The following is a 10,929-nucleotide window of genomic DNA, read 5'->3' as shown; positions in this document are numbered from 1 at the left end:
TCCCTTCTCCCATCTCTCCCTCCTTTCCAGGATGTTGAGCACATGCATCCTGCATGTTTAAGCCACCAGTCCAGGACTCCAACCACCAGGTCAGCACTGTATGAGATCTGCCTGCCTTGAGCACCAGGTCATGGAACTGGCCCAATATTTCTTTCTTTCTTTTTTTAAAAATTGATTAACTAACTGACTTTTGTGTGTGTGTGAATTGCTAGGGGGAATGCATTTGCCAGAAAGAGATCATGCCTCAATCGTTTTTGCTCCGTTTCTCCATTCCCTCAGGGTTTTGCGCACAGACGCACATGTGCCCAGGGGTGCGACCCTCACTGTGAGATCCTGCTCCCTATGCACAGTGCTTACCTGTGCTATGGGAACCCCCTCCCAACAATCCTTCAGCATGTATTAATGTATGCTCTGTACTTCGTTTCTTCATTCTGCAATCACCGAGCATTTGGTGGTTTCCGCTTTTTGGCTGCTGAGCAACACTGCCAGCCAACATCTGTCCGAGTTTCGCACTGTTCTCACTTCTCTCCGGTGGATACTTACGACTGGCCACACGGGAACTCCGAGTTTAACACTCCAGAGCTGCGAAATTGTTCCCTGAGGCAGCTGCACCATTTTACCTTCTTGGTTTTTTTGTCTTTTTTTATTTTAAAATAAGGAACCTTTGTAGTTTCCTCTGCTTCCCGGAGGGGCCGCTCGCCCCAGGGCCAGGCCCGCGGTGCTCAGGGGCCGGCCCGAGCCTCCACGCGCGGTGGCAAACGTCTCAGTAGTTAGGGCCTGCCGTTTGGCCCCGCCCCTAGCGCTCGTAGGAAAAGGAAAACAGACGCCCCTTGCTGAGGCTTTGTGGACGTTGTAGTTCTCGTTCCACTACCCGCGCAGATAGCGCCGTAGGACGAACTACAACTCCCAGAATCCCACGGTGCTACGGCGGCCGACGGGGCCCATCCGCGCACAACACTCCCGCCCACTCTCCGGCCTCGGCTGCGCTCCAGTGCGTCTGTAAACACACCCAGAGACTGTCATGGAGGGGGAGGAGGAGGCGGCGGCGGCGAAGGGAGGCGTTTGGGGCCGCCTCCAGGGTCCGCTCTACCATTCCTGAACTGGTCCCTCGTCCCCGTGACTGTGGCATCAGGGAAGCGAACTGTTAGGCGAGAGGAGGAGGCAGTCAGAACCATATCCCCTTCTTCCCCGGGGCGGGGGCCGGGCCAGGCCGGCTGAGCCGGGGGAGGGCCGAGGGAGGGAGCGCCTGGCCGGGCCGGCCTGTCTGCCGAGATGGATGACAGTAAGGTAAGTCTTGTGGTTTGCACGCGCAGCCGCCGCCGCCTGCTTGTCGCTAAGAGCTAGCCCCGCCGCCGAGCCGCAGCGCACCGGTCTGTGCCACCACCCAAGAAGCACCTGCCTAAGACGTCCCCGCGCCTCTCCAGTGATCACTCAGGGTTCGCAGCCGGGAATTCAGGGGACAGCAGGGCTACGAGTTTCCAGGAAGGGCCCTCTGGAAAATTCTCACTCCCAGGGCAGGGCAGCTGTGTTTGACGGCTTTTCTAGGTGGTCCAAACCCTAGTCTTGGATCTGCCTGCCTAGAGGAGTAGAGGCACAACCGTGCTTGCTCCCCCCCCACCCCGTCCCTGGGACCCTCCCAGTTTGGAGACCTTAGCTAATGCACCCAGAACCCGCCCTATTCGCCTGGACGACTCCCCTTTCTTCTCTCGGGCTCCCTTGCTCAATGCCCCATTCATATAATCAGTTCACTCCTCCTCTGAGCTATTTTCCTGTGGTTGGTTGGAACACTCTGCTAAGCTCCTGTTGCTATTCTGCCAGAGTCTGGAATCTAACCTCCTCTGGAAAGCCTTTAAGAAAAGTAGTGAGTTTCTTCTTGTGACTCTGTCTTGATAGCGTATCTTCAACCCACTTTCCCTGTCCCAATCACTTTATGATTGTGAGATAATGATCATGACTGGATAATTCATATAGTTTATGTATAACTTATTTCTCTGTCTGTATATGTGCCCGTAAGTATTGTTTACTTTTATTTGATGAAGATAGGGACCGTTAGGGACTCATTTATTGATGTCTTAGCATTTTAGCAGCTGAACTTTTTTTATTTTTTAAGGAATCAGACTTCTAAAATTTGCCAATTTTAAAAGTAGAAAGGAGTCCCTTCCTTCTGCTTTCTGGAGTCTTATTTTCCACAATCTCTGGTATACTCCTTGTGTTAGTTTTTTTCTTTGTTTGAATGCCCTTTTTCCTCCAACTGACCAGTAAAATTTTGTTATTTTTTATTTTTGTACTTTGTTTTTAATTTGCTACATGCACTTGCAGAGAGAGAGAAACAGAGAGGAAAAGTGAAAAAGTCGTTGTGTCCCGTCCCCCCCACCTCCACCTTCCCAGGGGTATGGCCATGCTTCAGTCTCTTCTCCTCTGTTCTCTGGGGATTTGGGGCACTGCACACACAGGCACCTGTTGTGTTTTTCAAACCATTAGGTCTGGGACTCAAACTGTGCAGTCAGTCATGTGTAATCCAGCTGCTTTAAGCACCACACCAACAAACAGCCCACCAAGTTTTGTTTTACCAAAAAAAGAACAAAAATTTTTCCAATTTCTTAATGCTGCTTGTTTTATTCCACATTATCTTCTCTTCATGTAGAAGGCTCTAAGAAAAGTGATAGAAGGGAAAGCCCAGTGAGATACTTTGGAATTGGGGCAGACCCAGAGGAACAGATTATTTGTAAAATAGTGGAGTCTTCCTAATTTAAGGAAGTAGTATTCTCAAGACAGAAGGGAGGCATTCTGAAAGTTTTCCAGTAAAATGAAAAAATAATTTTCTGTAAGTCCTTGCTAGCTTGATCTTCAGTGTTAATTGTGAAATTAAATTGGAGTACCATAGCCATCATCTCTCCCAGAAGATATTAACACTATTGCTGCTTAAGAGTACTAAACGAGGGGCCAGCAGGTGGCGTGGTGGTTCAGGGCACTGGACTTACACATGGCCAACTGCAGTGCAAGTCCCAGACCTGGCAGTATATATATATATATATATATATATATACCCACACACTCACACACACACACATACACACATATGTATAATTTATTTATTTTAGTTTGACCAGAGAGGGACAGAGTGAGAAAGAGAGAGAAAGTAAGAAAGCAAACCAGGTCCAGGACTCAAATTGTGGTTGACCACATGGGAGTCCAGTGCCCTTAACTACCATGCCACCTCCCTGCTCTCATAATGTATTTTACCTAATTTTCAGTTGTTGCTTTTCAGACTTTTGAAACATTTAACAGATTTTCCTAAGTCTTCAATAATCTCAGATATAGCCAAGAAAGATACATAGGCTTCGAGTTTTTTTTAATCTACAAGATCACATAGAGGTGTTTTTTAAATTATTATTTTATTTAATTTTATTCATTATTATCATTTTTTAAATTTGAGCAGAGACACGGAGAGGGAAACTTAGAAAGCAAGCCGCCAGGTCTGGGACTCAAACTGCATTCAGCTATGTGGGAGTCCAGCACCTTAACACCACACGACCTGCCAGCCCCCACAGAGGTTATTTTGAAAACTAGGAAACTATAGCTGGGAGAGAGAGAAAAAATTTCATTGTTTTGCTTAAAAGAGTGAAGTTAAATTTCGGAGGTGGGCTATCCACAACTCTCTACAGGGTCCACAGGTAAACAGAATGAATTTAATTATCATTACTTATTAATTCACGGATTTTATGAGAATAGAAACAAGCAGTTCTTAAAGTCTTCATGATTACCAGGAAGAAATGCAAATGTTTCTGGGTGAATGGTGCCTTGGAGTATACTACCTTCACTTCAAATGCATGTTGCAGTCCTTGGATGAGCAACATTTAGATGTCACAGTCAGCCAGGCTGGAGGACTCCTTCAGCAGCCAGGCAGCGTCAAACCGCCCCTAGGCAAGCAGTGCAGCTTTCAATGCTGCCTTTCTCTCCTCGCTGTTAGAATCCCACACAACTCGTTGGTCCTCCTAGCACTTACAGACATACTCACAAACCAATGACATCTCCCCTTCACGTTGTGTGTTGTGTGTAGGTCACAGCTTCCCTGGTTCCGTTCTCCACAGTAGAAGGGAAGGTGAGGGTTGGGGCTGGAAGTATGGTGGCTACGCCCGTGAGAGCATAAAGGATGACAGACTGACAGTGAGGCCTCCGCAAGAGGGAAAGGACAGAGGAGGCTGGGCCAGCAGCTATAAAGAGAGCGCTGGCATTCGGTGAGCAGGCTGGGCAACATGATGAGGATGATGTGGGACCTCCCTTTGTAGAGGGCCTGTACTCTCGAGTTGTTTTCACCACCACCCACTATAAATAGGTCTGCCAAGAGTTCGCCACACGCTCCCGTCCAGCCTCCTGAAAGAAGAGCGAGATGGATTTGAATGGGGGTACAGCTCTGACCCCACGTAATCTAACTGCGTGCCCAATACAGCGTCAAGTTCAAGTTAATAGTGAGCGAACCGAATAAACAGTGATGTTAGGAGGGCGCCGAGATTACCTGCTGTACCTGGGCTTGCTTAATCCACGTGCTCCGTTTGAGCAAACTACCCAGAGAGCATGTGTAATAGTAATTGGGGAAGGCGGGGCAAGAGAGCGACTGGGCATCCAATAGTGGGGCGTTGGGGAAGTGGTAAGTAATGGGGTTACCTGCTCACTGATAGCTCTCCTACTAGGCCAGTTGGGAGGGAAAACATTCGGCTAAGTTATTTAACCTTTCTGAACTAATTTCCTTCCTTCCTTCCTTCCTTCCTTCCTTCCTTCCTTCCTTCCTTTCTTTCCAGAGAGGGACAAAGAGAGAGAGAGAGGGAAAGTGAGAAACCAAGCCGCCAGGTCTGGGACTTGAACCACTGTTGCCCATGTGGGAGTCCAGCACTCTTAACCACCACGCCACCTGTTGGCCCCCAAATAAATAATTATTTAAGAAAAAGGAATTACTAAAATGAGGGGTCGACAGGTGGCGTTAAGGACACTGGACTCATTTTAATTTGATCAGAGAGGGACAGAGAGAGAGAGAGAGAGAGAGAGAGAAAGAAAGTGAGAAAGCAAGCCTCCAGGTCTGGAACTTGAACTGCGATGGGCCATGTGGGTGTTCAATGCCCTTAATCCACCACACCACCTGCCGACCCCACTTTAGTAGTTCTTACATATGTGCTATTGTGTAACAAACACTCCTAGCCATGTTTACAGCTGCACCACCCTTTGCTCCTGTGATCCAGACGGGATGGGGGCAGAGGGGTGAGATAGAAAACGGACTAAGCTGCTGTTAGAGTGTATGAGAGAGGTAATCTCCTGAGCCCACCTGCATGGCACCACTAGGAAAATGCTTATTTTTATGAAAGCCTCTTCTTGACCTGCTGCATTTAATTATAAAAGAGAAATGTGTGCACTTGAGGGGAGGTGTCTGAGTTTCCTCCTTTCAAAAGCTTTCAACAAATTTCATTGTACTTTCCTTTCAATAAAGCTGTTGCATTCCAAAAAGAAAAAAAAAAAAAGAAAGAAAGAAAAAGAAAATAGAAATGTGTTGTTTTCAGGACCAGTAATTGGCGTCGTAATGGCTATGTCGCTGGAATCCCATGTAGTCAACCATGGTTCAAGTCCTGGACTCGGTGGGTGTGTGTGCATGTGTGCCCAGAATCCTGAGATGAGAATGGAGGAGAAGGGATTGCGGCGTGGCCATCCCACCTTGGGGAGGGGGGCGATTTTTCACTTTCTGTCTGTCTTTCAGGCACACGCACACGCCCTATAGCAAAAACCTCTCCCCTCCAAGGAAAAAAAAAATTAAAAAAAGAAAAAGGAATCTTCTATGATTGAAGCTTCTGAAAGCGACACTTTGGTTTTTGTTTGTTTTGTTTTGTTTTTTTTTGAGAGGTTTTTGCTACAAGGGTGCGTGTGCTCGCCAGAAAGGGAGAGACAGACAGAAATCGAGAAATCACTCCCAGGGGAGATGGCCACGTTGCAATCCCTTCTCCTCCATTCTCCTCTCAGAATTCTGGGCACACATGTACATGCTCCTGGCATGAGTTTAAACCACCAGGTCCAGGACTCGAACCATAGTCGACTACATGGGAGCCCAGAGACCATAGCCATTATGCCATCTGCTGGTCCCTTTAAGTTTTTTTTATTAAAGGGCATGTGCGCTCACCAGATGGAGAGGGGAAAAGTGAGAAATCAGTTCCCTGGGGGGATGGCCATGCTGTAATCCCTTCTCCAGTCTCCTGGAATTTTGGGCATGCGTGCACACGTGCGTGGCATGATAGTCAAGCTGCCAGGTCCAGGACTCAACCATGCAGTCGGCCATGTGACATCTAGCACCTTAACTTCCATGCCACCTGCTAGCCCTTCTTTTATTTTATGTTTGGTTTTTATGTTTACTGAGTGGACACATGAATAAATTGCAGTACCCTAAACCAGAGTGTTCCTGCCGTAGACTCTAAGCTGGGAATACTATAGTGCCCAGCCTGACAGTGTAGGGCATCGAGTTCCCTTTGAGGCTAATAAGGGAACGAACCAAGCCTTGGTCACAGTATGCTCGTATGGGCCCTATTCCCCTCCATTCTTCTTTTCCACCTTGCACTAAACATCATTACATGGAAATGAGCTTTCTTACCCATTCCTTACCCTTCTCCCTTCCCCCAAGGTCTTCTGTTATTGGTGGTTATGATTAATGCTAGTTCTTGCAAAAACTTTAACTTGGCCAAAAAATCTCTGACATTCCCAGGCCTATCCTTAGGCTCTGAAGTGCTTATTGTCTCCTTAGCATCCTCTGGTACAGTTGGAGCTACCCTTCTCGGGCAGTGCCACATCGCCAGACACTTTCCCCTTTTCTGTCCTTCTGTTTCATCAACATCTTCCACAAGACGGAAGAGCCGGCTCATCTCCTAACCCAATCTCTGACAGTAGATTTTAGTTTGCCTTTCCTCCCTTGTCTAGGATACATGGACATTTTAAGATGGATACATCTACAGATAGCTTAAAACTGCGACAGGTGGCAGTTGAAATCTAGGTTTAACCGTATTCAGAATGTTTTGCCTTCTGGGTCTTCAGAAAGGTTTGTTTGCTTATTCAGTAATTCATCAAACATTTGTTGGGGACCTAATATGTACCAAGCATTGTGTGGGGCAGTAGAAGTACAAAGATGAATAAGAGGGCATAACTGTTCTCGGGTAGTTTACATTTCAGTGGGTGAGGCAGATAAACAGAAAAGTAATTCTAACGTGGTGAGGTAAGAAAGGAGGGCAGTAAAGGCAGAGGGTTTCCGGGCACTAAGAATTGGTGTCTAACGGTCTAAGTACGTCAAAAATGGGTTCACAGAGTGGGAAGGAAGACTAGGAGTCTCTCCAAAACAGGAATGTTGCAATAGCCTGCACTAAAGTATCCCGCACAGGAGAATTACTTTGGTCCAGCTCGAGCAGGGATTGACAAACTTGCTGTGGCCGGCCAGGCAGTGAACAGTTGCAGGCGGTGTGGTATCTGTTGCAGTGACAACTGTGCCGTTGTGAAGGCAGCCATGGGCAGAACGCATGGAGCGGGCGTAGCTACGAAAACGTGCTGCAGGCTGTACTTCGGCTTGCCAGAAGGGTAGTCATTTAGTGACCCCTGAGCTACAGCACAAGGCACCAGTAGAAGAGTGGTTAGAGAAAAGGATGAAAAGATAACGGGGCCAGATTGATACACCTGGTCACTAGGCCTAAACATTTGGGCCATTATTTTTCAAAGTGTGGAGACTATGCTGAATCAGAATCTCTGAGGATGGGGCCTGGGATTTGAATTTAAATAGGCACCCCCATTGAGCATTCATATGCTTATTTATTTATTTTGAGAGACTTTTGCTCTAGGGTGCATGCACTGCCAGAGAGACAGAAAGCAAGAAATCACCCCCCAAGGGGAATGGCTAGGCTGCAATCTCTTTTTCTCTACTCTCCTTTTGGAATTTTGGGCACTTAGGTGCACACACACCTAATGTGAGTTTTAAGCCACCAGGTGTGTGACTAGAACCAGGGTTGACTACATGAGAGTCCAGCGACATAACCATTACACTATCTGCTGGTCCTGAATAGGCTTATTAAAGTTCAAAAACCAAGGCCACTGGCCTTGGGGAGCCTTCCAAAGATGTTAAAGCAGAGGTGACAAAATCAGATTTGTGTTTTTGGGAAAAAAAAAAAAAAGCTTAATGGTTGTACAGAGAATGGAGTAAAGACCTAAGAACTGGGACCAGACTGGAGGCAGATAGTCCAGTTATGAAAGAACTTGGGTTTTGGTATATGGCCTAAGGTTAAATCTGATTTCCACCCCTCTTTAAAAAGAATAATTATTATTATTTTAATTTGCTATAAGGCATGTGCACTCACCAGAGAGAGATAGGGAGAGAGAGGGAAAGTGAGAAAGCAAGCCTCCAGATCCGGGTCTCAAACTGCAGTGGGCGTGTGGGAGTCCTGCACCTTACCCGCCATGCTTCCTGCCGGCCCCACTGTGTGGCTGCCTGTTTAGATGAAGTAATGCTTAGCCCTAGCTTCAGGAGATGGTAGGTGAGATGACTGCCTGCGCCAGCGCCATCGCAGTTTAGCTGCCTGCTTTGTTTCCTCCTTTTAACTAGAAAAACTAGCCAAAGGGTGAACAGCAGGGAGTGGTGATTAGACTTTCTTTCTTCCTGGAGATGTAAATAAAGGAAGAGAAAACACCTGGCCCAGGGTTGGAAAGGAAGTTATGGGAACCTTGAAATGAAAATGCTTCTACTGATTTTGTTCATTAAAGTCTTAAAGAGCAGTGACTATGTAATCTAATTTTTTTTTTAAAAAGAATTATCTTATTTAACTTTATTTATTTAGTTTGATCAGAGAGGGACACATGCACTATCACCAAAGACAGAGAGAGGGAAAGTGGGAAAGCAAGCCACCGGGTCTGGGACTTGAACCACAGTTGGCCATGTGGGAGTCCAGCACCTTTAACCTCCATGCCACCTGCCGGCCCCTACATAATATAAATTTTCTTTAATCAATGGGAGATAACTTTCCACTTCGCTTTTAAGATAAAAGTAAGGGGCTGGCTGGTGGCATAGTGGTTAAGGGCGCCGGATTCCCACATGGCCATCCTAGTCCTGGACTTGGCAGCTTTCTTTCTTTCTTTTTTCTTTTTTTGAAGAGGTTTTTGCTATAGGACACATGCACTCACCAGACAGACAGAGACAGAGAGACAGAAAGCGAGAAATCACACCCCAGGGAGCGCCACAATCCCTTCTCCCCCGTCCAGCGTCATAGCCATTACACTAAGTGCTGGTCCTGGCAGCTTGCTTTCTTGCTTTCCTTCTCACTCTCTGTCCCTCTCTGGTCAAATGAAAATAAATAAAGTTAAGTAAAATCATTATTTAAAAAAACATAAAATAAAAATTAAAAAGAGAGAGAGAGAAAAGTGAGGGGCCGGCCGGTGGCACAGTGGTTAAGGGCACTGGACTCTCACATGGCCGACTGTGGTTCCAGTCCCAGACATGGCGACTTGCTCTCTCATGTTCCCTTTCTCTCTCACTCTATCTCTGATCAAATTTAAATAAAAATAATAAATAAAGTTAAATAAGAATAATTCTTTAAAAAAGGAAAACAAGAAAAACAAAACAAGCCTTTCTGCTATTTTTCTTTCTAGCTAGGGCTGCTGTTACCACTTCATATAAATACACTAATTCTCTTAGAATCAACAACTTGAAACTTTTTGATATGCCTTAAGAACTGCACATCAGGATGTAAATAGGTGCAAAAGGGTCATGAAATAATGAGTTCTTCAAATTTCCTTTCCCTTACAAGGGAAGTGTTTGATTTTTATTGTTTAAAAAATTATTTATTTAACTTTATTATTTCTTAAAATTCGTTTGTTTATTTAATTACATTTGTTATTATTTCTTTAATTTGACCAGAGAGAGAGAGAAAGGGAAAGCGAGAAAGCAACCCGCCAGGTTCAGGACTCAAACCGCAGTTGGCCATGTGGGAATCCAATGTCTTTTACCACCATTCCACCTGCTGGCCCAGTTATTTATTATTTTAAATTTGCTATAGGGCATAGGTACTCACTAGAGAGATACAGAGAGAGATACAAAGTGAGAAAGCAAGCTGCCAGATCCAGGACTTGAACAGTGTTTGGCCACGTGGGAGTCTAGTGCCTTAATCATTATACCACTTGCTGGCCCATGAGAGAGGTTTTTGTTTTTGTTGGTTGTTTTAATTTGCTATAGGGTACATGTGCTTGCCAGAGAGAGAGAGGGGAAAGTGAGAAAGCACCCTCAGAGGTAGGCATGCTGCAATTCCTTCTCCATTCTTCTCTTGGAGTTTTGGGGCCAGAACACATGTACATACATCTGGTGTGTTTTTCACACTGCTGGATCCAGGATTTGAACCATGTAGTCAACCATGTGGAGTCCAGCTACCTTAACCTTCTTGCCTTCTCCTGGCCCTAGCTGCTGCTACTCCCCACCCCACCCCCCAAATTCTCTAAGTTGTTGGTTGTGTATCAGTTTAAATCTATTTCAAAATATTGCTAAGTTTTCTTTTACAGTGAAGAACACCTAAACTAACGTTATTTTAATAAGCCAAAAAACAGCTCTTCTAAAATCTAACATTCTACCTTTAAAATTTAATATCCTCCTATTGCGAAAGAAGCTCTCTATGGGACCATCAGTTAGCGTAATGACTATGTCACTGGATTCCCATGTAGTTGACTGTGGTTCGAGTCCTGGACCCGGTGGCTTAAACTCATGTCGGGCGTGTGTGCTGGCGTGCCCAAGATCCCGAGAGGAGAATGGAGGAGAAGGGATTGTGGCGTGGCCATCCCCCCTGGGGGGTGATTTCTCGGTTTGTCTCTCTGTCTTTCTGGCGAGTGCACACGCCCTATAGCAAAAACCTCTCAAAAAAAAAAAAAAAAAAAAACCCC

At 45.9% G+C, this 10,929-nt stretch overlaps 1 protein-coding gene across 1 annotated transcript in view; it reads left to right on the top strand.

Annotated features, from left to right (window-relative positions):
• Window positions 1-972: 972 nt before the first annotated feature.
• Window positions 973-10,929, top strand: part of CREBL2 (cAMP responsive element binding protein like 2) — a 32,608-nt gene continuing 22,651 nt past the window's right edge. The window contains exon 1 of the mRNA XM_006164794.3: window positions 973-1,287. Within this exon, the coding sequence (XP_006164856.1) occupies window positions 1,273-1,287 (15 nt within the window). The 5' untranslated portion in view covers window positions 973-1,272. The remainder of the gene's footprint in view (window positions 1,288-10,929) is intronic.

This window comes from Tupaia chinensis, unplaced genomic scaffold (genome assembly GCF_000334495.1).
Source record: "Tupaia chinensis unplaced genomic scaffold, TupChi_1.0 Scaffold143728_1, whole genome shotgun sequence".
In the NCBI taxonomy this organism is placed as follows: domain Eukaryota; kingdom Metazoa; phylum Chordata; class Mammalia; order Scandentia; family Tupaiidae; genus Tupaia; species Tupaia belangeri.
The sequence above is the reverse complement of the archived record's forward strand: the minus strand, read 5'-3'. Positions and strand labels throughout refer to the sequence as shown.